We start from the raw sequence: 27,947 nt of genomic DNA on the forward strand, positions 1-27,947 counted from the left end.
TACGTTTGTTTTTATTCAGTGCTTGGTGCTCTTTTATTACATCATCTCCTCCAGTGATGACACAGAGAGAGAAACAAAGAGAGGGAGAGAGACAGAGGGAGGGAGAGTGAGAGAGACAGAGGAAGTGCGCTACGGACCTGTGTTTGCTGGTCTCAACTCTCATTTCAGACTAATGCAGAAAAGGGAGTGCCACAGCTAAGAGGACAACACGCCAAAGGAACTACAACACATCGGCTTCTGTACAGAATACTATTTGTACTATAAAAGCATCATGTTAAAATAGACCAAACATTTACAAACTGTATGTGCTGTCTGTCATTTTAGCTTAAATGTCGGTAATGCTTGAAGGGACAGTGTGTACATCACTTGTGGGTCAATTCATTTCATCCAAATCATTGCATCTCAAAGATAAAAGGTAAAAAGAATAGAAATCTTTACAAAAATGTTGTCAAACTTCAGTTGCTAGCATCATGGCTACTGTACGTACAGAGATCTCTAGAAAGGTTTATATCCACTGTCATGTGGGTCTCTGTTTGCTGCTTGTTTCTCATTTATCAGTTACTTTGTCACCCATCATGGCTGCTCTCTGCATCACATCAACCCTAATTAATCCCAATCCTGTTTGGGTTTGGCATGGATAAACTGTCTGCAGAAAGACTGTATGCTTTATGCTTGTTCCTCTCTGTGGATGCGTACACACTGCCCCCTTTGGTAGAAAAGTAGAAATACATACAAATGAATGCAGGACATCAAGTTGCCTCTGCCATGCCCCCCACCCACCAAAAAACCCAGCTGTAGCTGGTGACTGGAATGCTCTGTGATGTGACCTAATACAAAAACATGTTACTATAGACCAGTGGTGAATAGACGGGTCATCTAAATGCTGGACACTTTCACAAAAGTAAGACAGAGATGAAAATAAATAAATGAATGAAATTATGCTTTTTTAAATACACTTCCTTCTCCTGAATCCTTAGCTACTCGATTGACTACAACAATGACAACTAAAATAATAAATCTATGAAAATATCATTCACCAGATAATTACGTTCAAAAGAGGAGAAACACTCTAAGGTCCCCCCCAGTTTTGATCAATCTTTTTTACACTTAAATTGAAAAAATATTTTTGACATTGAGAGGGGAAAATAAAATAAACTTTTACTGTACAAGAGATGACACCAAACTCAGTTGTGTTTTAAACTTGAAGAGGAATTCATCTTTGTGATAGTGGAGAGTCTCAGATCAATCACCCACAATCCTGCCTTCCAGAATGTTCCCTCAAAACTTGAAGATATTGATAACCAATTACAGCGGTAAGAAAAGCCATAGAAAAATATCAACAAAGTCTCGACATGACTAAAAGATCGAATGCCCTCGGAAATTTCCTTAAAATCTCCAGACAAATTGGAGAGGTGAAAAAGTCAAATAATGTTATTTCTTTAACTTCATTACACTTAGAAAAAGATAGTTTGATGTCGTTCGGTCATTCAGGTTTTGGCAGTTAGAAGATCTGGTCTGGTGTGTCTGTCCAAGGCAGTGAGGTTGGGGATGGGGGTGTTGATGGGGGGAGGGGTTCTGAGGTAAACGTGTAGAAGAGGGGACACGATCGGGGAAGGGTGGGCAAGAGCTGCATGTGTTTCTGTTCCTGGTGCCCTGTTTCCACTGGCAGCTATGAAACAGAAAGACAAAAGAAAGAAGAGAGCCAGAGAGAGAGAGAGAGAGCGGGAGACAGAGAGAGAGACAGAGAGAGAATGACCGAGAGAGAGACAGAGAGAGAATGACAGAGAGAAAGTGAGAGAAATTGAGTGGATTAAACATGCTCCAATGTTTTCCTCAAACAGTAAATCCTAATAAAAGCGGAGACCCGGGAGCTTTACTTTGCTTGATATCAGAAGAGTTGCATCAATCTCAATCTGACACTGCAAGTATGTCTGTAAGTATGACATTATATTTACTTTGAGACTTAAGGGTAACCATACCTACTAGGGAGAATATGAACCACTTAAATGGATCCTAATCAAAGGCTGGCTAGAAGGAACATTTTTTACTCTGGGACCAAACATGATCACGTCACCGCTCAAGCACTTGGTACTTCACTGACGCAACTCTTCTAATATAGGAATCTGACCGCCCTAATGCCACAATGATGGTAAACATGTCTGGGGAATAAGGCTAACGAGACAGAGGGAGAGAAGGAGACCATCCAGACTGGAGAGAAGTGGAGGGGAGGAGGGTGGAGAGGATGAGGGTAGAGAGGAGGGTGGAGAGGAGGAGGGTGGAGAGGATGAGGGTAGAGAGGAGGGTGGAGAGGAGGAGGGTGGAGAGGATGAGGGTAGAGAGGAGGAGGGTGGAGAGGAGGAGGGTGGAGAGGATGAGGGTAGAGAGGAGGAGGGTGGAGAGGATGAGGGTAGAGAGGATGAGGGTAGAGAGGAGGAGGGTGGAGAGGAGAGGATGAGGGTAGAGAGGATGAGGGTAGAGAGGAGGAGGGTAGAGAGGAGGGTGGAGAGGAGGAGGGTGGAGAGGAGAGGATGAGGGTAGAGAGGAGGAGGGTGGAGAGGATGAGGGTAAAGAGGATGAGGGTAGAGAGGATGAGGGTAGAGAGGAGGAGGGTAGAGAGGAGGAGGGTGGAGAGGATGAGGGTAGAGAGGATGAGGGTAGAGAGGAGGAGAGTGGAGAGGCGGAGAGTGGAGAGGAGGAGGGTGGAGAGGAGGAGGGTGGACAGGAAGAGGGTGGAGAGGAGAGGATGAGGGTAGAGAGGAGGAGGGTGGAGAGGAGGAGGGTGGACAGGAAGAGGGTGGAGAGGAGGAGGGTGGACAGGAAGAGGGTGGAGAGGAGGAGGGTGGAGCAATGCGAGCGATGTTCGGAGGCCTCTCTGAAGTAAACACAGTGAAGTTGATTTAACGTGTGTGAGAACAAGAGCAGTGCTGGCTAGAACGGACGCAAGGCGGGACACGGGGGGAACATAACAGGAGGGCCCCGCTGCCTGATCAACCCCCAGAGGAGGCAGAGGGAGGGAGGGGGGTGCCACACTCAACCTCCAGAGGAGGCAGAGGGAGGGAGGGGGGTGCCACACTCAACCTCCAGAGGAGGCAGAGGGAGGGAGGGGGGTGCCACACTCAACCCCCAGAGGAGGCAGAGGGAGGTGCCACACTCAACCTCCAGAGGAGGCAGAGGGAGGGAGGGGGGTGCCACACTCAACCTCCAGAGGAGGCAGAGGGAGGGAGGGGTGTGTGTGTTGGGGGGGTACTCTGTGTATACAGTGCATACCACCCTGGCAGCTGGCTAAGAGGCCCCAGCCTGGCGGCACAAACTCACACAAACTACGCCACAATTAAAGCCACATGGGCACCAGTGTTTACAGACCTCATGCAGCGACTCCTTGTTTCATGTTGGAGTATGCTCGAGTAAACTGAAAATACTCGCCGTTTCACGGCGATGCTAAATTGCGAGGACGGGCAGTTTGGTTTGAAACCTCCCCTGTCTCCTCTCCTCTGCACAGCGCTTTACGGCCACTAGATTTAGCCACTGAGCAGTTAAACCATTGATTTAAACCTCATCCCCCGCCTTGATTATCATTTATCCTCTTATCGTTTTACATGTGGTGTTGTGTGTCTCTCTTAGACCACTTAGCATATCATTAAAGTGTGTAATGGCTTCAGTGGAGTAATCAGACTGGAGACTGCTATCATTAACGTCCTCCACTCATCAAGACTTTGTTTGGAACAAAACAATTCCGTGTTCCACGTCTTTTAGCGAGCTCATATTAAAACCAAAGCCTTGTGGCATTCTCTTCCCTGTGTACATAAAGGCCATATCTGGCCACATCAACACATCAGGCTCGGCTGGGTGACGCCGCAGAGAGACGTGTGTGTTTGTGAGCCGTGGAGACAGGCACAGCTAGGGAGGGATTTACTGCGGAGCTCAGAGCAGGGCAGTACATTTCCCTTTCTCTCTCTGGGGTTTCCATTCCAATCTGTTTCCCAGAGAGGCCCGTGGAGGGAGGGGGCGAGGGGGTTGTTTGTCAGACTGGAGGATCCAGAGCAGTGGTGTGTAATCTGAGGCTGGCCCGCTGATGGGAGGTATGGACAGATAACGTGAGCATGTTGTTAAGATGATGCTGGCAGGTGAATAGGCTATCTACCAAGAACTAAGGTCAAAGACACAGAAATACCAGGTGACGAATGGAGAGGCAACCACAGAACACACAGAGACAGAGAGAAGGGTGCTTTGGAGGTCTAAGTGTGTGTGTGTGTGTGTGTGTGTGTATAAAACTTACTGTGGCTGGGGTGTGGTGGGGCCTACTCTGGAGTGATCTCTGTTTCCTGGTGCACGACCACTTTGGTGACAGACATGTCTGGATGCTGCTCCTTGGCCTCCTTTATGGCCTGAGCCAGAGCCTGGGGGGGGGGGGGGGGACAGACAGACAGGAAAAAGGGTTTCCAGGGTTACTATTCAAACAGATTTGCGTATGATAGAAACAGAAAGCCTGCGTGCGGGCGATGCTTACTTCATTTGCAAACACATTCAGTCCAGACAAATCAGAGCTGCAAATAAACACACCCAGCGATGTGTATATATATTTTTGTTCTTTCCAAATGAATTAAACAAACCACACAGGGCAACACACACTGAGGACAAAGTGATTAATATTCCCCTCAACAAACACAGACTGGGACTACATCACATTTCTCAGATGTGGAACAGATGTGGAATAATAACAATTCGATTCATTCCGAGCTGAAAGAAAGATGAATGTTTCTCTTAACTAATACGAAAAGGCCTGCCAGCCCACACCGAGAGCTGAGCTAATGCAGAGCTGATGCAGAGCTGGGAGCTGGTGTCCTGCTCACCTTATCATGATCGATCTCAGTGTCTCCAGTGATGACAATCCTCTTCTCGATGCGAGTCTCTGATATCCCTCCTTTCACTGTCTGGAATCCAGAGAGAAAGAGAGACACATCCACAAGGAAGAGACACAGTCAGAGAGGGAAATCCACAGGAGAGAAAGAGAAAAAGAGAAATACAGAGAGACAGAGATATTTAAACATGGTTGAGGAAAGGGAATAATGGATGTCCTGGGATGAAGAAAGGCAGAGAACACAGGCCCTCCACTTCCACAGCCCTCATTCTCACATAATCATCCACATCCAACAACAGCTCCACAGAAAACAGATACGGATTCAAAAGCAGATAAGAGCTGTTACAACCCTGGGGGTTGTGTATTGTGTGTTGGTTGTTTTTTCCGCCTTTGTGTCTACCGCTCCCCATGCTCGGGTACGCTGGTTTGTTTGTGGGCGTGTCCCAAATAAACACACCACAGACACAGAGCTGGCTACCAGCGACCCTAACCCTGGACAGGCAAGGTCCCTCTCCATGAGGTATTGAAACAAGTGCCCCGCTAACCAACAATAATTTAGTCCGAGCTGGCTTCAAAATCAAGAAGTCAATATGCTGAGTCAATACCAATGACATGATTGATATAAAACACAAGTTCATTACAGCTCTGCGGTGATGTCCTCTATTGACTGCTATTGATTGTTGCCATGGGGAAGCACCTGGCTCTCTGGCCTGTGCTGTGATGAGTGCATTACAGGAGAGAAGGGAGACAGGCAGAGGGCGAATTATACAATAACAATCAAAGGGTAATTAAAAAAACAAAAAAAACAATTGGGGGTCAACTTCTTCTCCAGGGCGTAAAGTAATATTTACGATTACAAGTAAGAACGATATATAAATGTATCGACCCCCCCGACCTGTTGTTTTTACCTCTTTTGGGGGGGTCCAAGTCTTAAATATGGAGGGTCAAACCCCCCCAAGCCCCCCTGTAATTCGCACGCTGGAGACAGGGTTACCTTGGTGATCTGCGTGGTGGTGGTGGTGCTAACTGTCTCTGAGGTGATGGTCTGGGCACTTAGCAACATCCCAGTGTCCCGCTCTGCCAGGCTGTCCACGGGCTTCAGAGGAGGGGGGGGGGGAGGTGGATGGGGGGTGAGAGAGACAGAGATACAAATGTGAGAGAGCAAGTTAGGGAAGCAGAGAGGAGAGAGAGACAAAGAAACAAGATATAGAGAGGAAGAAGGGGAGGGGGAGAAGAAGTCTCCAGAGGCATGTCAGGATGCAGTGCTGTACCTGTGCTGACTCGTATGTGATGGTCTTGGTCTCGGTGTGCACAATGGGGATCTCTTTGTTGTCTATTGTGCCTCGCACCGAGTTGGTGACGTCAGAGATAGTGATGGTTTGCGTCTTCATCACAGGGCTCTGTTAGGGGAACATACACTCAGTGAATAAGAGGTTTTCAGGCATCACAATCACATACATTCTGTGCCTTCATGTAATCGCATAATCATTACCAAGTAGAGTTGTAATCCTCTCAAATGATTCTCATTTCACCAAGCCTATACAGTCTACAGCATATCCCTAGTCAGTTACTGGTAATCATCCACAATTACCTGGCTCTACTGATCTTCCTGGTCAAGAAATTCAGGTTCATATTAGCCAATGGACATCCAAAACAGAACTACTAATCCCAGCCATACAGTAACAGTCAAAAGTTTGGACACATTTTCCCATTCATATGTATCTAGGCGGTTTAAGGAAAGGATTTGTGCAGAACTATTGAAATGTAGGAAATACTGTCTGTTCCATGCAGGTCGGGTGTTTGCCTTTTCAAACAAAACATCCCGGCAAGTGTAGGACCAACATATTTCTTCATCTAATGCAGAAAAATTAAAACGTATTTTACAAAAAAGCAAACAATTTAGTTGAGCGGAAAATCTTGTCAACAGAGAAAAACTAATTGCCTTGAATAAAACAGAGCTCCCAGGGGGTTGGAGGCAGAGGCAGAATGTGATCAATCACCAGTAAGCTGACATCCCCCTCAATGGGTCGAGATGTGTGAGTTTCATAATAAAAGTCCCCCTGTGGAATGGGGAGAGGAGGATCAAGCCCCAAGCAGGCCCTGGTGACACGGCATGCCAATTACCAACACTCCCCAGCTCAGAGATGCAAATTATGCAGAGCAGAGGCATCATGAATTACTTTCATTTTGCTTTTTAATCTTTCATCTCTGGGCACTGTACCAGAAAAAAAGTCATTTGATTTAAGCTGTTCACATATTGAATTGAATTTTCCACAGTTGAAAGGAGAGTGGCGTATATATTATATCTGATGGTCTCAGCTGATGATATCTATGGGCTTTTTATGAAAGACTTGCCACGTTTAAACAGCCAATACAAATAACATTAGATTTTTGGGCTTGATTTTGTACAGACTGCTTACGTTTTAGTTTTAAAAGGCCTTTCTTCTTGTTGTGCAAAATGATCCCTATCATGACAGTACAATTAGTTGATCAAATATTAGGGTTTCCTCTTAGATAAAGAGACTATTTGCACTTCAACACCAGGACGGCCTCCCCTAGAGATACTTCCTGATGAATGAGTCATCCCAATGACAACTCTGCTCTCCTACAAGTACAGGGAAAGAAAAGCAGGCGCTGACTTAAGCAGTTATTCACAACAAAATCCGTTTGCCTACAAATCCAGCACAAATTTCAAAAATACACATGCCTAATGAGGTGCTTTTATTTGTTTATACCGGCCAGTGACACCTGCCACCAAGTTTCCAACAAATTACCGTCACTGAAATAAGCATAAAAACGAGAGAATAAAAACGAACGTACTAAATGAAAAAAGGGGGAGAAAAAGCCTAATCAGCACAGAACGACTTCATTTCCTGTGGGCTGTGTCACAGTGAACGTTCCAGGCTTGCTGCGTTGGAGTGACGATGTTCTGATAATCTCAACAGTATACAACATGTAGGTCCCACACAAGTACACATACAGACACACATACTAACATATATACATACAGTGCATGTACTGTGCACCCTCACTCAGATTGATAAACATATACTGTAGTTCTATCCCAGAGTAGTGTCCACATACTTCATAGTCCAGTACGTAAGCTTTAGGTCAATGGTCACTTTTATTCTTAATTTGAGAGGGTTTTTGCACCGACCAATAGATCTGTTGGAAGCCTTTAGCACCCTTGTCTGATAGGGTACAGTGTATCAAAGTAAACATTTTTGAAGGCTTTAAAACATGACAGTGAACAATTGTCATTCTTTTGGAGGTTATCTACTGGACTATTACAGTCCCTGCTCCTGTCTCAGTGCAACTTTGCTACAAAGTCAAGAGTGATCCTTGAAGAGTACAAGATCATTTTGATGGCTTCATACCTTACGCACATAAGCTAGAATATGTAGTTAGTGTAAAATAAGATTTTTTTACATAGTTATCTTGCTTTTGTGTCAACCAGAATCAACCAACATGTGCTGCCACCAGGCAATGTTGAAATATCTCTTTATACTTAAATCTTTTTATACACCTGAACTGTATGAAATGTAGCTCAATCTAAAGTATTCTCTCACACCCCCTCTTTGGGCAGTGATTGTTACAACACGCAGGTTAGATTTACAGCAAGCAAAGGAAGTGGCATACTATCAACTGTAGTGCAACGCTTAGCAACCAGTGTTCTTTTTTGTTTGGTAACCAGTAGAGATTTCGGGTAAACAAAGTACACCATGTCTAAGGAGTGCATCAGCTTTAGTTTAAGGCCATTTTAGTTACATAACTTTGTTGATAATAATATTAACTCATTTGTTTTGCTGTCTCTTCAACCAGGTTGGAGAGTTCTCCTCACCCTGCTTGCCTCTGGTGAAATATAAACACAGTTCTTGTAAAGCTTGGTAACAATGGCTATCTGCTTTATCGCAGAGAGATGCTTAGAATTCCTGGAGAGGTTTTGTCAACTTGTTGGCCAAATATATGTGTAGCTAGTGACAGTATCGAGTATGTAAATCTTTTTCTACAGCAGAGCACTGTGCTAGAGTTGTATGGCAGAGGCGCTGAGGGAAGAGACTTAGAAGAGTCTTAGAGGAGAGAAAATGAAGTAGAGCAACAGGTTAACACAAGCAGTCCAGTCTGTCATACCATGTGACTCGTGTTGGCTTTTCCCTGTCGAATACTGGTCATTTGAGTCCTTAAAAAAAGGGACTCAAGTATCTCGTCGAAGACGCCTATAATGTTTCATCTGTTCCTGAAAAATACTGGAAAGAAGGACCTTAGTGGAACATTGTCCTTCAGTGACTTGAATGCTCAGTAGACATGTTCTAGTCTGTGTTGGTGTGTGTGTGTGTGTGTGGTTTGTGTGTTGCGTAGGATGTGAGGAAAGGAAGCAGGTACAGTAAGGAACAACGGACAGGATGAAAGGAGAGAGAGGAAACCAGCGTCCGACCCAAAACTCTCTCCACAGACGAGTGCCCTTCGTGGGGTCACCAGAAGGGGGCGCTGCTCTTCTGACCTGGCTCATATGAACACCAGCCACAGGAAAGTGAGCGCCATCACCAGCAGGCCCGACAGGAGGACCGAGATGGGGGACTGCGGGAGCCTGGCTGGGTACAGCTGGCATGGGTTTGTCACGCTCCACTCCTCTTCTGGCATGGGGATAGACACTCTCACAGTGGGCCCTCGGGCCTGATCTTCTTCTTCCTCATCTTCCTCCTCCTCCTCCTCGTCCTCCTCCTCCAGGAAGTCCTGGCTGAGAAGCGGCCGGCCCCCTGCTCCTCGGGCCCCCCTCAGAAATCTTACCTGCCGTGCAAACAAAGGACGCTTCCCTCGCTGTGCTCAGCAACGGGAGACCAAGAGAGACAGAGAACAATGAACAGACGTGTGGGGAATGACCAACAGACAGGGCGTGAGGGAGGAGAAGGAGGGGTAGGGGCAGAGAAGGGAGGGAGGGAGGTGGGGAGGAAGGGAGGGAGGGGACGTGTAGGAGGATGGTGAGTCACTGGGATGGTTATGGATAGTGTCCTCCTGTCATTTAAACAGAGGAGGGATGTCAGGCTGAGGAGGAATCCTGGAGGGCGGGGTGTTAAATAAGTCTCTGGTCCGAATCAGAGCTACGGATCAATGTGTGGGTCTTATCTGGCGGTGGCTGACCGCCAGGTCAGAGCAGAGCGGGGCAGTGAGGATGTGTCCAGGGTGGTCTCACCAGGCGAGACCCCTGGGGCAGCAGTGGAGGAGGAGGAGAAGGACAACGAGGGCTGGGTGGTTTTTATGGCCTTCTGCTCCACGGCGGAGAATGGAAAGGGATTCTCTGGCAGGTAAAAATGCTAGCTAGTGCAACCCATTTTGGCAGTGCATCGGCCTCTTACACACCGTTGTGGGGAGAAGCGCCATAGAAACGGGCCTGGGAACGGCAGGCAGGACCACAATGTGCCATCCTCACTGCCTTGTCTGACAAGTGAAATTGTAGAGGTGTCAGAAATGTCTAGAATAGCATGTCAGACGCACAGAGGTCAGTCAAAAGACTGATGTATCTGTTTTCCATGTGTCCATGAGGATAGAAAAATATTGTGGTTTTATAAATGTCTTGCATGCGATAACAAGTTCAGGTGACTTCAACTCAACTGAGTTATTCTGGCTCTCAGACTGATGCCCGATGATGTAATGACCTTGAACTGTTTGTCATTGGTTAGGATAGAAATTGTGCTGTGACATCTCATGAAAAGTGCAGTCACTGGACATGAAAAGACTAGAACTCTAGATGAGAGAAAGCCTGGCACTGGGAGGACCCTCCAGGGTGTGTGGGGGGGCTGTTCAGGGACTGGCAGGATATTCAGGCTGCTCCAGGCAGCTCAAGTCTGGGACAGAAACTGTGTTTTCAGGGCAGAAGTGAGAGCTCGCTGGCCTGCGGCCTGAGCTGCACTCTGGTCCTCCGTGTCGCCCTCCGGCTGCAGGGGTGAGGCTGGGGGTGAGGGAGACGAAGGAGGTGAAGGAGGTGGAGGAGGTGGAGGAGGTGGAGTGGACTGGGAGCCGGGGCAGGACTTTGAAAGGAGAGGAGGGAGAGGAGAAAGGACAGAGACGGCATGTAAGAAGGGCAGAGAAAGAGAGACAAGGGGGAGACAGAGAAAACATAAAACATAAGACACCCAGTGGGGGATAGATACAGGAAGGAGAATAGGGGGGGAAAGACAATGACATGAAGAGGAGGAGGGGGGTCAGTTTTTTTTCTGCCGTTGCTGTTGCTACTCGTTTCTCTTTTGGTTTTTCTTCAGTCACTTAGAAAAATCACAGTCATCACAGTCATGCAGCTTCAGTTTCGGGGATAAACCCAGCCATGCTGTTGGCAGATCAAGCAGGGCGACAAGCTGGCAGCAGCCATTCATGGAGCTGAGCGGTGGAGAGGGGGCAGGGAAGGGGGGGGTCAAAAGGGGGGCGTGGCTTAGAAGAAGGCGCCTATGAGGTCGCGGGGGTGAGCGCAATCCAGTGAAGAAGGTCAGATACTCTTCCTGCCTGTAGCCCACAGCCCTCCAGCTGCATTCACGCTGCAGGCCGTTCTTTATCTGGCTCATAAAGAAACGCCCGCTAGCTTTGTCTCACTGCAGTCCCTGCTAGTAAATACCAAATTAGAGTACCTTTACCTCTGACATGCCACCAACTACTCTGTATGCAGGTGAACGGGTGGGTGTCCTCACCTGCATACACACACACACACACACACACAGAATCTTTACATACTGAACATGTGCACAAAGTGAGAGCTGAACTGACCAAATCTACTGCACCTTTCTGTACACATTTCCAGTAAATGTGGCTTCGCACAGTGTTTTTCCCATCTGTTCTCAGCAAGGGACCCTATTCTAACAAATGCCCAAGACGTGAGTCAGTCAACAGGCTTCCTCTGATGACTGAGATCAGATTTGCATCGAAACTAACTCAATGATGAGAGAGAAGACCATAGCACCACCAAGTGGAAGATATTGTTTAATGTCGCTGTGCAACAAGTGACACAACACAAGAACCTCTTGTGTTCTCCATGGACAATGAGAGCACAGACACTGCACAGAGACTATGGTTAAACTGGTGCCAGCTCTGAATAGCATTTCTTAAACATCTCACAGTATCCAAGTATCCAGTTTGTCCTTCTACCTCCCTCCCAGGACAGGACTCACCCCGTCCGGCTGCAGCTGGCCGTTGATGCTGGCGGTGCGGAACGGTGAGTTGGTGGACAGGCGTTTGTCCCACTCGCTGGGCCTGGGGTCTGGCACGGACTCCATGAAGCTCCTTTTCAGCTCACTGATGCTGGTGTGGTGACGCATGATTTCTGTCTGGGTCTTATCCAGATCCTGGGAGGCGCGGGGGGGGGGGGGGGGGTAGGACGGCCGAAAGAGAAAAAAAGAGAAGTGGAGTGCGGGACGTAAAGAGACAGAACATGGAGAAGGGGAGAATATAGAAAAGAGGAGAAAAGAAGGGAAAAAAGTAGGAGAAAAGACAGACAGGTATAGATAGTGTGAAAGAAAAAGTCAAGAGTGGGGGAGTGTGTAAGGCGGGGGAAGACACAACCAGAAAGGGCCAGAGTACCCAGATTGGAGGGGATTGGGGAAAGAATATCTGTCATTATTCCCAAGTGATGAATGATGAATACAAAAACAGCCGCTCAACCAAACAAATGCAACATCATGTTTCTCATTACTAATGCTGTTTGAGGAGGTATGCCTCTCTTCCAGAGAGACGCAACGCCCCTCTGAAGGGGAGGCAGGCCTCCATCCAAACAACAAGACACTCTCTGGACAGACAAGACTCCTTTCTCCCCATACCTAATCTCTGCTAAGTGCAGAGAGATCCATCAACTACAGTTGTGCTTATCCATATTCATGTGCAGGAGAAGACATCCAGATTTTGAGTAATTGCTTGTTACTAATCTGCAGCATGAGAGACGTGATTAGAGGCATAAAGTCTACTGTCTAATGAGTATTCATAGGAAACATCTGCCTGCCAGCCAGCACTGGATGGCGTTTTCAATGGACAGGAGTCTGGACCAGATCAGGCTGGGCCCGTGTGAGCCAGCCCAGGAGGAGAATTGTGGGCGCCTCGCCTGCCTAAAGAGCATCTGTGTGGCTCTCTGCCAACCGGGAAATGGTCGCCTGGTTCCTGAAGCATGCCAATTTCGTTTCGTCAACCATCCCCGGTTTCTCATAAGGCGACAGCTGTTTTAGTTTGGCAGCAAGCGGAAACGTTGATTTGAAACGGCCAAAGACACGGCTGAGTTGTGAGGTTGTAGAAGCACCATGCCCTCGTGCTTGAATACAGGTGGATGTAAAGGAGCTCGGTCGACCAGGTGACCATTTCACAGAGCGTGTGTATGGGCGTGCATGTGAGGGTGAAGGAGTGTCTTCTGAGTGCACACAGCCAGGGGGGATCAACCATCACATCATAAACAGGTCAAAAGAGATGAAGGGAGACTTAATGCGTCACAAAGTTAGACAGAAGATCATGAGGACTGCAGGTAAGTGTGTGTGTGGGGGGTCTTCAGGTCTCTGGTTAGTCACCGTGAAGTTGGTGGAATGTACTGTAGCTACATATGGAAATTACAATGGCAACATTGTTAACCTGGCCATCAAAACCACCTGTAAATATATGACTGGGGAGATCAAAGGTGAATTTCCTCCTACAAGTTTTTATAAGTATTTTTTGGAGGTACAAGAACACTATGCTGTGGTGTAAAATATAACACTTTGCTTGATAAATAAAGCACTCAAACATCAAAGGGTAAAAATGGTGCAACATCAAATAAAGGGCTGAAATGAGAAGAAGCAAACACATTCTCTCAGGCCAATGACTTGGCAGTTGCACCAATACAGATTTACTGATTGGCAAGTGTATGAGGCTATGATAGTGAGAGAGGAAGGACTCCCAATCATATATTTAGCAAAATGCAACCAGGAAATGAAGATTAGGAAAGTAGTAATGCCAAAGAAAGATGAGTACTTGCATTAGAGTGAGACAGAAATATAGTGCATGCCAAGCCTGTAGAGTTAAACTGAATGGACGGTTTACAGACAGAGAAAGAAATAGGCGTCAATACGAGCTGGTGTACAGTCAGACAGACAGAGAAACAGGCATCAATGCAGAAAAGAAAAAAGGAAGACTGACGTGCGGGCAGAAAGAGAGAGAGAAAGTACATGCCGCAATAGTCAAAGAGCAAAAGGACATTTCCGAAATTTGATACAAACCTCCAACATTAAATTGCTATGTCTGATATAAATAGTTTCACCCTCAAGTTTCTTAGCTCTTTTCTGTGAAAAACAACAAAAAAAGGAAACATTTGGTTGGTCTCAGACGTGGGAGTGCAATTCATTGTCATTTCACTGCTACTGTTTGACTTGTGGGTGCATCCACAGTGACGATGGCTCAAATCACAATGTTATGAGACAAGTGCAGCTGAGATCAGGGTGCAGCATCCTGTAGGGTTCAGGCTGAGTTCACTCTGGTCGCAGACAGACAGTGTGGTGGGCTGATCCAGAAGGATGATCAGGTAACCGGGGAGTCAGATGGTTGAGCGGTTAAAAATCGGGCTATTAATCAGAAGGTTGCCGGCCGTGCCAAATGACGTTGTGTCCTTGGGCAAGGCACTTCAACCTACTTGCCTCGGGGAGAATGTCCCTGTACTTACTGTAAGTCGCTCTGGATAAGAGTGTCTGCTAAATGACTCAATGTAAATGTAACCCTGCACTGGAAATATGCTATAAATGTGGTACACGCTAGCTGTCGACAGTTTTTACTGTAAATATGAATGTTCACAGCAGTGTGCAGAGTCTGGGTACTGTAGTTTCCTGACGTCCACTGCCTCTGCTAAAGCTAAAGATTCTCATTCATCGAATGTATTTCTCACTTCCTAGTTCCTTGGCTGGCACTGGTTCTGTATTTTCTCTGAAGGAGGGAACTTCCTGGTTAATAATGCATATCTGTAGCTGCTCCTCAAAAGAAAAGTGCAGAAGAGAACTGAAAATAAACTTTTCAAACTCAGTGCTGTCACTGTCCAAGGAAGTCTTTGATCCCTTTGAACACATACTGTAAGCCCTCAAGAAAGAGGTACGTCAATAGCACATTCTTGTATAGCTATGACAAACAGTAGATATACAAGGCTAGGCAGAAGTACAAACAGCCACATAAACAAAATATGAGCAATAAAAATTACAACAAATAACAATGTACTGTCAATAAACTATTGCAGTGATGTAAAAATGGTTAGGGAAGCCAAACGAGGACACAAATCAACAGCGATGCAAGTGAAGCGCAGATTAAAATGGTGACTCCTCATGCAGAAACACTGACTGGAGGAGACTTCTAACCTTCCTCACTCGCACCATCTCCGTGCTGGTTCTGTCTCGGGGCGACTGCTACTCCCCCCCACAGGAGGGAAGAGAGAGGCATGTGCGCGTTAGTGCTTGTGTACTCTAGATCAACCCCAACCCCAGCCCTTCAGTACTGTACTGTACTTCATATGCTTTAGACAAACAGACACACGTATAGCGATACAGTCCATGCACCCCGTCATGCGTCAGGCCCGGGGACCTGAACACAAACCTTTCTTTCCCTTTCTCCGTTGGTGGCTGTGACAGCGGGGGCGTGCCTCCGCTCTCTCCTGGCCACCGTCTGCAGCAGCACAGACACAGCTCAGACACGGGGCTACCAGCAGGGCGGCGCCACTGAGCTAGAACTGACACTGGGGCAAGCCAAACCCTCACAAACGTAAAAGCTAGATCTCTCTGGAATGTTTATCGACCACGACACCCAGCACCCGAAAGCTTGTGTCCTACTGTTTCCCAAAAGGTATATCCCAACCAAAGTCAACACAGTTCATGACAAAGACACATTACACTAGAGGAATAACCTACATCCTGTGAAGAGAGAAGAGACTTACTACAGAAAAAGATATTTGATGTGTTTGAGGTGACTTGTATATATCTGAGTTGGTATGTGTGCATGTGTGTGTATAATACCTTGATGTCTGGGGTGGACTCAGGCCTGGGGCTGTGTGTCTTGGTGGAGCCAGCCACACGGCTCTCAGCCTTCCTCTCCGCAGAGCGAGACCGCCGTCCCGTCGGGGTGGAGGCCTGCCGGCGCTCCCCGCCCCGCGGCAGAGCGGAGGTCACGGGGGAGGGGGCCGCCTCCACCGGGGACACAGGGGTCATGATGGGGGCGCTGACGGGGCGGGTGTTCTTATCCGGGGTGGATGCCATGGCTACAGGGGGAACAGGGGGGGGAACAGGAGGGGGAACAGGAGGGGGAACAGGAGGGGGAACAGGAGGGGGGTCAACAGTCCAAACTCTGCTAGTAACTAAATCTGTGACAGTTCGACATTCATCCGTTGGATGACACACATACATTCACACTGCTACATTAAAACATCCCACATGCAGGCCAGAGTGCTGCCCTCATGTAGTAGTCAGTACCTGTGGGAATCAGGGAGGGGCCGGGCTCTGGTGGAGGAGAGCGATCCAACAACTCAAACCAGTCATCCTTTACTAACACTGAGGAGAATTACAACCAATCAGAGAGAGAGCACAACAGTCTGGTGTGTCTGGTGTCCCAAGCTCCGCACAGACGCCTGGCGTGCAGTGCAGCAGCACCATGTTAAGTAGCGAAGCCTCTGCTGGTCGTGACAAGCTCCTTCGCATGACGCACTTCCCAAAGAGCAAAGCTGAGTGTAAATACAGGGGAAGAAGTTTTTGACTTGTGAAAGTTTGAGAAAGTTAGAGCCATTATTCTCTCTGCTGTAGCCATATGTTATTTTAAGCCTCTGTCCTCCCACCCTATTGGAGAGAGGAGCACATAACAGCAGAGCGAGGAATGGGACTGATTGTCTCCCACAGGATGTCATATTGATTTTTATTGAGCACTTGAAACAGGCCCAGGGCAGTGACTGATAATGGAACGCACTCCTTAGAAACAAAAGCAAAGCCACATAATCCAGACATATAGCTTGACATCACAAAAATAGCCCGAGTCTGCTCGCTGTTTAAATGCCAGGGTCTGTGGAGGCCAGGTGATGCTTCAATGCGGTTTTATTTCTTGTACCTGGAGGTAAGGTGAGAGGTCTGGGAGGGTCAAGGTCGAGCAGGATATACCAGAGGTCATCCTGCCTCTGAACGTAGGATTGGAGCTGCCAAATCTTCTCTTCCAGAGCCCTAGTCCTCTTCCTGGTCCCGCCCAGCTCCAGCTCCACCTGCTGCTGCAGCCTGCCAGCCTCCTCCTCCAGCAAGGCCAGCCTCTTGGTCTCCAGGCCCCAGTCCTGCCCCGGGACCAGGCCTGTCTGCCGGGCAGCCTGCTCCCACTTCTCCCTGAGGCTGTGGCTCACAGCCCTCCACTGATTCTGCAGCTGAGCGACGCTCTGGTGACACAGCCACAGGTCCTGCAGGGTCTGGAGCAGTGTGTCCTCCACCGGGTCTGCAGGCCACGGGCTGCTCCTTACATGCGCACCACCACCTCCCCCCCCTTCCTCTGCAGCCCGCCGCCTCCGCTGGGAGGCCCTGCGGATGGTACCTGGTACCGTGTCAGGAGGAGGAGCGGCGCTGGGATAGGCCGGAGGTGGGGCTCTCCTCGTAGGGGCGACTGGCATGGAAGAAAGAGGAGTCCTCAGGGGAGTCGGAGAGGAGCAGAGAACTCTCTGGAGGATGAAATCTGTAACTCAAACAAGCGTCTGCGGGTTCTCTGAATTTAGAGGCTTGTCTGCAGAGAGACAGTTCTCAGTGTGACAAGACGCTTTCATTCATCGATATTATTAATCTCACAACAAGCACAGTAATTAGTCAGCTTGATACTCCAGCACATTGACCTGGGATATTGCGAGAGCCTGTTATATCGTTGTAAGCTTTAAGCTGAGGTGTGAAGTATGTGTGTGTGACACGGTGGCACACACACAGAGCAAGCTGAACAATCCAAAGTTAGGTTTGGCATTATCGTATCGTTCAAATGAGGAAGTGCAACAAAGCTTGGCTAAAACAATCAGTACCTTCAAGAGGGATCACACAGACATGGTCCAATAGCCCAAACCAATCATCTTCTGAGATCCACACCCATGTCTGTTTAGGTGGGGCTTCAAGAAACCTGATTCTCTTGGTGGAAGAGTTATGAATGATCTTCAGCACCATTCTGGGAGGGGTGCGAGCAGAGCCTGACACTGGGACATGCCAGACCCGCGTGGCTGATGAGACAAACAAATCCTTCACTGACTGTTTAGCCAAGCTTAAGGACAATGTATAGTGACCGCAAGTACGCTAGGGCTCGCGTCTGCAGACCTGCTAAGCTATGTCAGGAGCTACAGCAGCCCTATGGATGTGTAGATAACGTGGAGAATGCAGTTCTTGAGTGCCGCTCAGGAACTGCTCCGCTATGACTGTGCGGCACTCTAGAATATTTCTGGGAGGTTCCGCCCTCGTAGGAAGTTCTATCCAAGCACATGGGCTACTAGCGTCTATTGCAAATTGGTGGCAACTTTTATGTGGAGGATTAGAGCATTCATTTAAAGGAATGTGCATTCTCTAAAAGGGTAACTCCATCACGCTCATTGCGATCAGTATAAATTGGCTGTTAGCAGGGAAGAGAAGGGCGTTGTAGGTCGGTGACAAAGATCGGTCTGTCAAAACAGGCCAGAGAAGATTGTACATGTCGAGGACAGAACACAGATCACAATTAGATCCCAGTTTGATCAAAGCTTAGGTTAGTGTTGACTGTGAGCGAGGAGCAGGTTCAAATTACGACGGGGTGCAAATTCCCTGTTTTCAAATTAGCAGGGAATTTTGACAAACGTCAACATAATCTTGTAAGATTGAAAAACAGTGAAGCACTACTTGGAATACATTACACTATTTATACCAGTCAAAGCTTATAAGTCGAACCAAGAGTGAGTTTTTTTTGGTCTTGTTAGCTGGCAACTGGACTGCATGTGAATTACAGATTAGTACGTTTTGGTGAGGCTACCTCTGGAGACCTGTAGGGGGCGCACCGGGGTGCGATCCAGCAACACAAACCAATCATCCTCCTCTGTGAATTCTGGATGAGTCCAGCTCCTCGTCCCTGTTACCGTGGTGACGTGAGGTTTTTCTCTGTACTGTGCTGGTTCGTTGATTGGACGGTGCTGCCGCTTGGCTTGAGACAAGACTAAACCAACACAGTGAAGGAAAACTGTCAATCACAGGTCACCTATGGTGCCAAAACATTCTCATATTTAGATCACAAGACACAGTATAAAACGCAGGGGGGATACATTATAGAGACAACTGTCTTCAACAATATCGATCAAACTTGTTCCCTCTATGCAGTTCTGGCAGGACCCTGTAAGACTAGCACTGTGCTACTGACCTATCAGCAGGTGGAGACACTGAGCAGTACATTGACAATTAAGTTTGTCTCATAATCCTAAATGTACAGACATGCTCTGTTCAGATAGATATTAGGAGGATAAAAACCCACAGCATTCTGTAGCTTCACCCTCACTGAAACAACGACACACATGCTGCTAAACTGAGACATGGAAAACAGACATGGGAAGCATTTCTATGACTCTATGAAGTCTCCCATATGTGAATTGGGATCCTATGGGTCATTTCCCTGCCAACCACACACACACGCACACACAGCTCCGGGGAATCCTCAAGCCCTGGCTTGATGAGCAACCACTACTGTATGTGCAAAGCGTTCAGTTCAGTTGAATGGTCTAACAATGCCAGGGGCCCTTACTGTGAAATGAGCCACAGCAGAGGGGCGCGCTGGGTTTCTGAACAGCTGCTGGTTCGTTTGCATGTTTACATGCATCAGACTGACCCTGCAGCTATTGTTATTTATCTCACAGATGAGTGTGTCTTGGCACGGCAACAAGAGTCAATTGAGGCAACTATCTTGGGTTAAGCTGGCTCTCCTTTAAGGAATAATAGTTGTTGCTTTGGCAGGGTGTTTTTGCTGTTGCAGACAAGGGTGGATCGATGACAATACTGGGCTCTCACAGGGATCTGTCAGGTTGTAGAGGTCATGATGAGGTCAGCGGACTCATAAAGCAAGCAGGTGTGAAGGGCGAGTCGGTACAGCCCAGAGGGGCTCTGATTGGCTACCTGAGGGAGCAGGGCGTGGGTTGGAGGAGAGGAAGATGAAGGAGGAGGCGTCTGCCGTGATGTTGGAATCCTCCCTCCACTCTCCTGGCTCTTTTATGAATGAACCGGCAGTTTGAGGCGGCAGGGGAGTGGTCACTGTCTCACACACAGCGAGTGAACACAAAAAACACAATTCAGAAAAGAAAACAATTCCGATTTACACGAAAGCAAAAAACGGGTAGATCTGAAAAGCATGATGTAACGTTTTGGTGCAAAGTAGTATTAGGGAATTGAACAGCAAGCCCCCACTCCCACCCCCACCCCCCGCTAGAAAGTGTAGTGTAAGTGCATGACTGTGTAGCAGCGGAATCCCTGCTGTGCTCTTAGACTCAGGATTATCACCAGTCAGCACACAGCGGGGGGGCCGCGCGGTGAGCTCAGCACCGGCGGGCCTGCAGACGACAGCAAGCACAGCGGAGACGCACACAGCGCATTGGTGCGCGGCGAGGAGGCGTGTCCTGGAAAAGGAAGCGTAAGCAGCCAGATGGTGATGGACTTGTCGGGGCTCCGGCAGGTCAGCTTCGACCTGGCAGGGTCGACCACAAGCCCCCTAGGAGGCCTTGCTGTGCCACGAGCTGAGCACATGCACAGGGGGAGGACTGAGGCTGGCCGGGGTTAAGTGTTGAGGAGAGGAGCTGAACAGCAGGAGCCAGGTGGGAGGTAATAGTCCCGGGGGAGTAGGGAAAGCTGTTTGGTGTGGTTGTGCTTAATCAGTGACTCATGACTTGTGTTGTAAGCAGAAAGTGAAACAGATGCTATCAGGACAGGTTACATAAGCGAGTGTCCCAGATGACAAGGCTGAGAGGCGGTGAAAGCAGAGGGGAGAGCCTCTCCGAGCTTAAGTGACTGCAGGAGGAGTGAACAGCAACCCTGTGCTGCACAGTACCAGAGGGGTAGAGGGTGGGTGGAAACCGTCCAGCATCCATTAAACAGAACCAGTCGTCCTCTTCTGTCCTCGCTCGGGTGAACTGAAGTACAGGAGGATACTTACCTCCGGCTGAAGTACACAGGGACAAGTCAGAGTAGTATCTGTGTTTTCTCTTATGCACGCGCACACACACACACACAGGTACGTAGGCACGCATCACACATGCATCTACACACACCTCCATCAAGACTCCTGGAGTTTCTCTTGCTGGACGAGCGCTGGAACAGCGGGGCCGGCCTGTCGATCATGGAGCTGGCCTGGCGTGTTTGGGCCTGGGTCCGGCCGCTGTAGCGGAACTTGGAGCCCAGCGCCAGGAACTTCCTGGGAGTGGTAGCTACCTCGGTGGATGTCAGCCTGTGTGGCAGAGAACCAGGATGTTTCGAACCACAACAATAAGCCTCAATGTTTTGATGTTATGATGTTCTGTGCAAACACAATGTTTTGCTCTTGTTTGTGAGCAGGGAGGGTACCCAGCCAACTAAGGAGTGATCATTCCCAGTGGGGACCTCTTACCTGAAGAAGGTATGATGCTCCACACAAACTTTCCAAAGCTTCTTGGAGGCCTTGTAGTTTGGCAGTTTGAAGCCAATGGCGCTTTCATACTGTTCCATCTGTTAACAACAAAATCGTGGAACAAGCTCTATTTTAGCTCTGCACTAAAGCAGTTCATTCTTGAGGGGAACAAAGGGGTTTGCGTTTAGGATTCTGTTGTACCTCTGAGGGACGAATCTTGATGAAGAAGCTGCTGCGTTTGTATGAAACCTTGAGGACTTTGGGCCAGGGGAAACGATTGATCCTCAGCTTGTCCTTATAAACCATCAGACCACTGGAACACACTCCCAGCATGATGTCCACCCCATCCAGGTCCTGAAGAGAGAGAGAGAGAGAGAGAGAGAGAGAGAGAGAGAGAGAGAGAGAGAGAGAGAGAGAGAGAGAGAGAGAGAGAGAGAGAGAGAAAGAGAAGAGAGACACAGACAGAGAGATGGATAGATAAACAGCATTAAAGGAAATTTAAGGAGTAGAAGAAAGAGAGAGAGAGAGTAAGACATAGACAGAGAGATGGATAGATAAATGAGGAGAGAGAGAAACAGCATTAAAGGAAATTTAAGGAGAGTAGAAGTTACTGAGGGAGTCACTGTGATGGTTCTTATCCTGCAGTTGACCTGCAATGACTTTGGTCATCCACTGAGAGGCAGCATGCACCTCCATTTCAGAATAAGGACCATATTTTATTTAAATCCCTAGTTTGATGCCAACAGCCTGACCTCCTTTTCTGCTATCAAATATGACACGCCATGTGTTTGTCCCTTTTTTGGGACACAAACACTGACTTGGCTTTAATGGCTGTAATGCAGACGGCCTACCTTGGTCTACAGTTTCTACACAACACAAACCCTAAACCATGTCACAGTACTCAAGATCCTTGTCATCCCCTATCCCTGATTGGAGAGGTCTGGTAAGGAGGTAGTGTCTGTTCTTTCCACTGTACCTTACATTTAGTCATTTAGCAGATGCTCTTATCCAGATCGACTTACAGGGAAATTCTCCCCGAGGCAAGTAGGGTGAAGTGCCTTGCCCAAGGACACAATGTCATTTTGCATGGCCAGGAATCAAACCGGCAACCTTTTGATTAATAGCCCGATTCCCTAACCGCTCAGCCATCTGAGCCCCATCTATACCTTAGCCTGGTGAAGGTCCACCCCGTACATGGAGAGTTTCTTGGCATTCTCCAGGAACATCATGTCTGCCTGCGCTGGACTCATCGCCCTGTGGACAGGAATTAGGTGAGTGGATGCATGTGCTTCCCTGCGTACCAGATCATCCAGCACACATATACACTAACACAAGAACACACACACACCTGAGCACATACAAACACACCCACTAAAACATGACTGTGTGTTTGGCAGTGCAAGGCCGTAATCATAATACATATTGGGGGGGGGACATCCCTCCCCAATATTCAAATCTGGTCAAAATGTCCCCCCCAATATATTGATAAAAATATGTGCTACGCTACGACAGGCAACCACGCACGCTGTCCGAAATTATAATTTAAAAAAATAATTTGTCCCCCCCAATGTTGACTCCATTGCAACGGCCTTGGTGCAGTGCGAGCGTGTGTGTCTCTCCCATCGTCCCCCGACCTGCCGGTGCTCACCTGTATGTGCGGTGCAGCTCCATCACCTTCTCCTCCAGCTCCTTGGTCTGGCCCTGAGCCAGGCGCAGGTCCTTGGCGTAGTCCGTCCCATGCACCTCGGGGTCGTACTCCCCCAGCTCAGACTGCAGGGCGTAGGAGCCCAGCAGGGCCAGCGTGACGAAGGAGCAGGGCAGCCTGCTGGCCAGGATGTCCTTACGCAGCTGCAGACACAGAAAGTACCTGCCCACGCAACACAACAGGGGGGTCAGGGAGAGGTCACAGCAGGCTTCCGGGAAGCACTACAGTACACCTCAGTTGATGATGTTAATTAGGGTTTAAGCCTCCTAGTTGTTTACTAAAAGTGCTGGCACACGGATGTGGAGGCGGGGTGAAATGGATTCATTATGATGATGAACTGAGCTAGCAGGTAAGGACTGGATGGCAAATTGTCATGTGATAAATCTGTTTCTGTTCAATCCTGCCGTAATGGTGTTTCTTTCTCTATGTTTCTCTTTGTATAGACAGAGACGGGAGAGGGAGGGGTGAGTTGGTGGAGTTTACCTGGTGATGTCTTCAGAGAGCTGGGCGGGGTCAGGAGGGTAGAACTTCACATTGAAGGTAAAGTCATAGGTAGTGCCTGGAGAGAGAGACAAAGGACACTTGATAAAACGTACTTATGAGGACATAAATGAGCAGGGGTGCGTTTCCCGAAGGCGTCGTAAGCCTAAGTTGATCGTAGAATCCATCGTAGGACGAATCTTAGTTTTACAGGCCGTTCCTAAAGACATCGTAGCTAAAGTGTCTCTTGAAAATTCGTAACTCTTGAAAGTGCATAGATTAGCCTACTCCTTACGAGCATGTTTGGGAAACGCACGTAAGAAATATCGATGGTTTCGTTTTTTGCTCGATCGTTGCTACGATCCATCGTTATCGGGAAACGCAGCCCAGGACTGTTCCAACTAAGCTGAGGTGAAAAACTCACCATGCACCTGTCTGCGGATCTCCTTGGTGAAGTCCATCCAGGTCTGTGGAGGTGAGGACATGCATTATGACACACACACACACATCAGATCTGTTAGATGGTGTTTTATGTCGGTAGATCTCAGATCGCAGAGTGCACGTGAGATGGTGTGTTGGCTGGTGTGAGATGGTGTGTTGGCTGTTGGGTACTGACCTTCATGGAGGGTGTCTCCCAGATGGCCAGGCCATAGTAGTCCCTCTCCATCAGATTAAGATGGTCACACACCTTGGAGAAGAGATCCTGGCCCTTGGCATGTTTCTGTAGGAGAAAAACAAGATTTTACCCATCCAGTATGTGAGATACTGTACAACAAGATACTGTTTGCCAGAATTGATCCAAGGTTGTTAAGTATGAAAATCATCTAGTTGGGTCCTAATGCGTGAAAAATTAATTTGTGAACAACAAATTAGTGCCCCAAAGCGAGTGTGAGAATCTGAGTATTTCTCCCCAAGGACGCTGACAGTCTGTTAGGCAGCTGTTAAACATAAACACAGACTGATAATGAGTTTGATAATGGCACACTAAATGTGTCTTGAATGACTTCTAAATTGATTAATTTCTCTTACGTCCAGCTCACACTCATACAGAGTGTCGTCCAGCAATGTGACTTTGCACTGCATGATCTTGGGTCGACGGGGGGCTTTGGGAGGTTTGACTTCGTCCTCTGCAGCCTTCTCTTCTCCCTCTCCCTCTCCTTCTCCCTCTCCTTCGGCCTCTCCCTCCGGCTTGGACTCCTCGTCCTCCTCCTTCTCCTTCTCCTGCTCACTGTCCTCTCCTTTCTCCTTGTCTTTCTCCTTTTCCCCCTCGTCCTCTGACTCTTTCTCAGTGTCAGGGTCTTCCTTCTGGTCTACCTGGACAGGCTGACAAACACAGACAGCAATGCCTTCATTGTCATAGCCTCACTGTATGTATCCCGACACATGGTATCAACGTGGCCGAAGCAATGTTTGGACTGATAAAGGACTACCAGACGACCGTTTCACGTCCTGTAGCCTTCAGTTTAAGCTGAATCACAAACTGTGTATACATCATGCAGTAACCAAGCTAAGACCAATCGATATCTAAATACCTTAACCACACATGTTAAAAGTCATACTCTGAAACCACATTGATCTCATGATATTATTCCAAAAAGTTGTAATCAGGTCAACTGCTCAGCTCCTCTAAACCACAGGCAGTTAAACAATGGCTCTTCTGCTAAATAATTAAAAGCTCACGAGGCAACAAAGAAAAAAGCAAGAAAGAGAAACATTGCTATTGAAGATGGAGACAAGTCTTAAAATAACGAGTGATAAGTAAGAAATAAGAAGCTGCAGGGCCGGTAGACAGTCAGACAGACAGAGACAGACAGACAGACAGACAGGCAGAAAGAGACAAAGAGACAGAGAGCCAGACAAACGTTTTAAACATCCCTTTCAAGTATGTCAGTGGGGAGAACAATGCTCTTAGGTTACTACACTGTCTCCCTGGAGAATAAGCTAGACAGGAGATGGCTGGCTGGGCTGGGAACACTAAGTAAGTCCCCTCTGTGAAGGCCCGACCTCAGGAGGATGGCAAGGCTCAACACTAACGACTAGTGAAGAGAGCTTCTGCATTGGCTTTGTTTCACATCGGCCAATCAGAACATGATACCACAGTCCTTTGGTACCTATTAGTCTGTGCCTAAACAGTCAATTAAGCCTTCAAGATTAAGAACTCAATGTGTTCAATAGAAACAATATTTTGAGGATATTAGGTTTAAAGTGTAACTGAAGATATAACTGTTATTCTTGTAAACAGAAGTAAAGAATGATAAACCTTAAGGCTACCAAAAGTAACAACCTAGATCACTCAAAGATTATTCACGAGAGGCTCAAAGCAAAGACTGAGATCAATACTTTAGTCTTATCGGATCTATAGGCTCAGCTGTAGTCCAGTTAATAGTTGACTCAACTACAAACAGGTCCTAACCAATCCAGATGCCACATAATGAATCAATACTGCATTGGCACCCATGGCAAAATAACTGACTAGATTAGCTAGCAAGTAAACTATGTTAATGAGCAAGCTATATCTGTCTCCCATTCACAAAATGAGATTGTCCCAAAAAATGCGTAGCATTTGAATGTCATCAAACATCTGGCATTCAAAGAAATTCTATATAATTATAACAAACCAGGTAGACAAGAAAACACTTTCCACCACTGTGAACATCCACAGTGATGCAGTTGTTTTGCTGGATCTGGACCCATGTCTGTTTGCTTCAATTTGTTTTCGCTTTTAAAGTGCAAGTCCTGGGTCGTCCCAGGTGTGGGGTAGAGCAGAGGTCACACAGTACCTGAGCCTCCACACTGCTGACTGAGTGCTGGTCCAGCGCGGCGTCGCCCTCCAGCCTCAGCTCTGGCTCCGGGTCAGCGATGGGGGCCTTGGGCTCGTCCTCCCCCTTGTGGTCCTTCTCTCCGGCCTCCCCCTCGCACTGCGAGCGCCTCTTCAGGAAGGAGGAGAAGAGGCGCGAGAGGCCCCGGCCGGCGGAGGTGCGGGTGCGTGGCTTCAGCTGCTCCTCCTCGGGGGAGGGCGAGCCGGGGCTCTGGGGGGCGACGGGGGAGGCTTCCTGGGGCTCCGAGGGCCCAGGGTCCTGCGCTTCCGGCTCTCCCTGCTGCCTCGGTTTCTTCTGCTGGCTCTCTGCCTCGTCTGTCGTCATGGCAACGGCTGGGGGGGGGAGAAACATGCGCGCACGCACGCATCGCGATGGTTAGTACGCTGGAACAGCATGTGTAGAAAGAGGGTTTACACGGTTTACCAAAGTGTGGGATCATAATTTTAATGTTACAATATGGTCATTACACTAAATATCAGCCAGCCACCTGGTGGAATGGTGGCTTCAAGCATATGCAGGTAATTATAAAAAAGAAATAAGTAAATGGACACAAACACACACACGCACACACAGACACACACAGGTATACACACACAGGGGAAGGGAGAGATGTAGGCAAGAGTGGCCTTCCTAACGATTCTCTTCACCCCAGGATAGAGGCCCCCTACATGAACATCAGGAGGGGGGGGGGGGTCTTTCATAGGTGCTGATTGTGCCTCAGTCCTCTATGCTCAGACGGCTGAGCCAAGCAACATCAGGGTTCAGCACCGCAGGAGAACTGCTGGGGCTGTGGTCCCATATACATTTTTTTTTATAGAAAGTGTTCACCTCAGATACGTAGATCGCTTAAAAATGCACAAAACTATAGAGACAGCTGACTGATGTGTCTTGGCCTTGTTGTTTAGTTTCTAGTCCTTGAGGCCCAGCTACAACAGTATGCCCATGGAGGGTACATGGTAGCAGTGTGAAGTAAGATTTAACAGCACCCAACGATTGTCTCTCTCTCTCTCTCTCTATTGAATTTTGAACTGAACAGGTTTCCCCCGGCGAGGCTGCGGGGAGAGGGGTTGCCGTGGCAACCTTGGCTTTTACGAGGAGGGGGAGGGGGGGCGTGGGGCTGTGTTGTCATTGTGCTGGTTGAGTCCTCGCTGGTGACTCAGCATGGGAACATGGGTAGAGTCTGGTCATAGCCATCCAGAAGGCTGCGGAGGATCACAGGATGTAGGCTTACACCATCACTCTGCCCTCGACCACAGGCATGCTATGGCTGCTATCCCTGACCAGGTTTCTGTTTGAATATCTCTATCTTTCACCATCTAGGCCTTCTATACATACACCCAACCCCCACCCGCAGACACAGTCTATCTCAGCCCCTGGTCCCAGTTTGATGGACACAATGGGAGGTTAATCAAAGGAAGCACTTGCTTAATTGCAGTTCTGAGAGGGACACATGCCACATAGGACAAAACAGCAGCACTATTACAGCCTGACTGCTGTTCTATTCCCACTGCAC

The 27,947-nt window shown here is 48.1% G+C and overlaps 1 protein-coding gene across 6 annotated transcripts; it reads right to left on the reverse strand.

Annotated features, from left to right (window-relative positions):
- Window positions 1-26,758, reverse strand: epb41a (erythrocyte membrane protein band 4.1a). Of its 6 annotated transcripts, XM_067256505.1 has the most exons (26): window positions 26,396-26,758; window positions 24,645-24,938; window positions 24,232-24,336; window positions 24,040-24,082; window positions 23,619-23,694; window positions 23,079-23,297; window positions 22,597-22,684; window positions 21,632-21,784; window positions 21,431-21,528; window positions 21,096-21,271; window positions 20,876-20,986; window positions 19,951-20,085; window positions 18,824-19,003; window positions 17,856-18,047; window positions 16,922-17,455; window positions 16,297-16,374; window positions 15,844-16,085; window positions 15,428-15,496; window positions 15,193-15,240; window positions 14,074-14,136; window positions 12,013-12,186; window positions 6,130-6,258; window positions 5,853-5,954; window positions 4,851-4,931; window positions 4,277-4,397; window positions 1-1,669 (listed from the first exon to the last, which is right to left on the reverse strand). In XM_067256505.1, exons 1-25 carry the CDS (start codon window positions 26,756-26,758, stop codon window positions 4,299-4,301), a joined length of 3,852 nt encoding a protein of 1,283 aa, XP_067112606.1. In that variant the 3' UTR covers window positions 1-1,669; window positions 4,277-4,298. The 6 variants fall into 6 exon arrangements, with proteins under 6 accessions (XP_067112606.1, XP_067112609.1, XP_067112607.1 ...); XM_067256508.1 differs by lacking the exon at window positions 20,876-20,986; XM_067256506.1 differs by lacking the exon at window positions 15,193-15,240.
- Window positions 26,759-27,947: the final 1,189 nt, after the last annotated feature.

This window comes from Osmerus mordax, chromosome 18, assembly GCF_038355195.1.
Source record: "Osmerus mordax isolate fOsmMor3 chromosome 18, fOsmMor3.pri, whole genome shotgun sequence".
NCBI lineage: Eukaryota > Metazoa > Chordata > Actinopteri > Osmeriformes > Osmeridae > Osmerus > Osmerus mordax.

Coding starts and splice junctions, on each gene's coding strand:
- epb41a (XM_067256505.1), bottom strand. CDS start 26,758: ATGACGACAGACGAGGCAGAGAGCCAGCAGAAGAAACCGAGGCAGCAG. Junction 23,298..23,618: donor CTCTCTGAAGACATCACCAG/GTAAACTCCACC, acceptor TTGCGTGGGCAG/GTACTTTCTGTGTCTGCAGC. Junction 21,785..22,596: donor TGGACCTTCACCAGGCTAAG/GTATAGATGGGG, acceptor CTCTCTCTTCAG/GACCTGGATGGGGTGGACAT.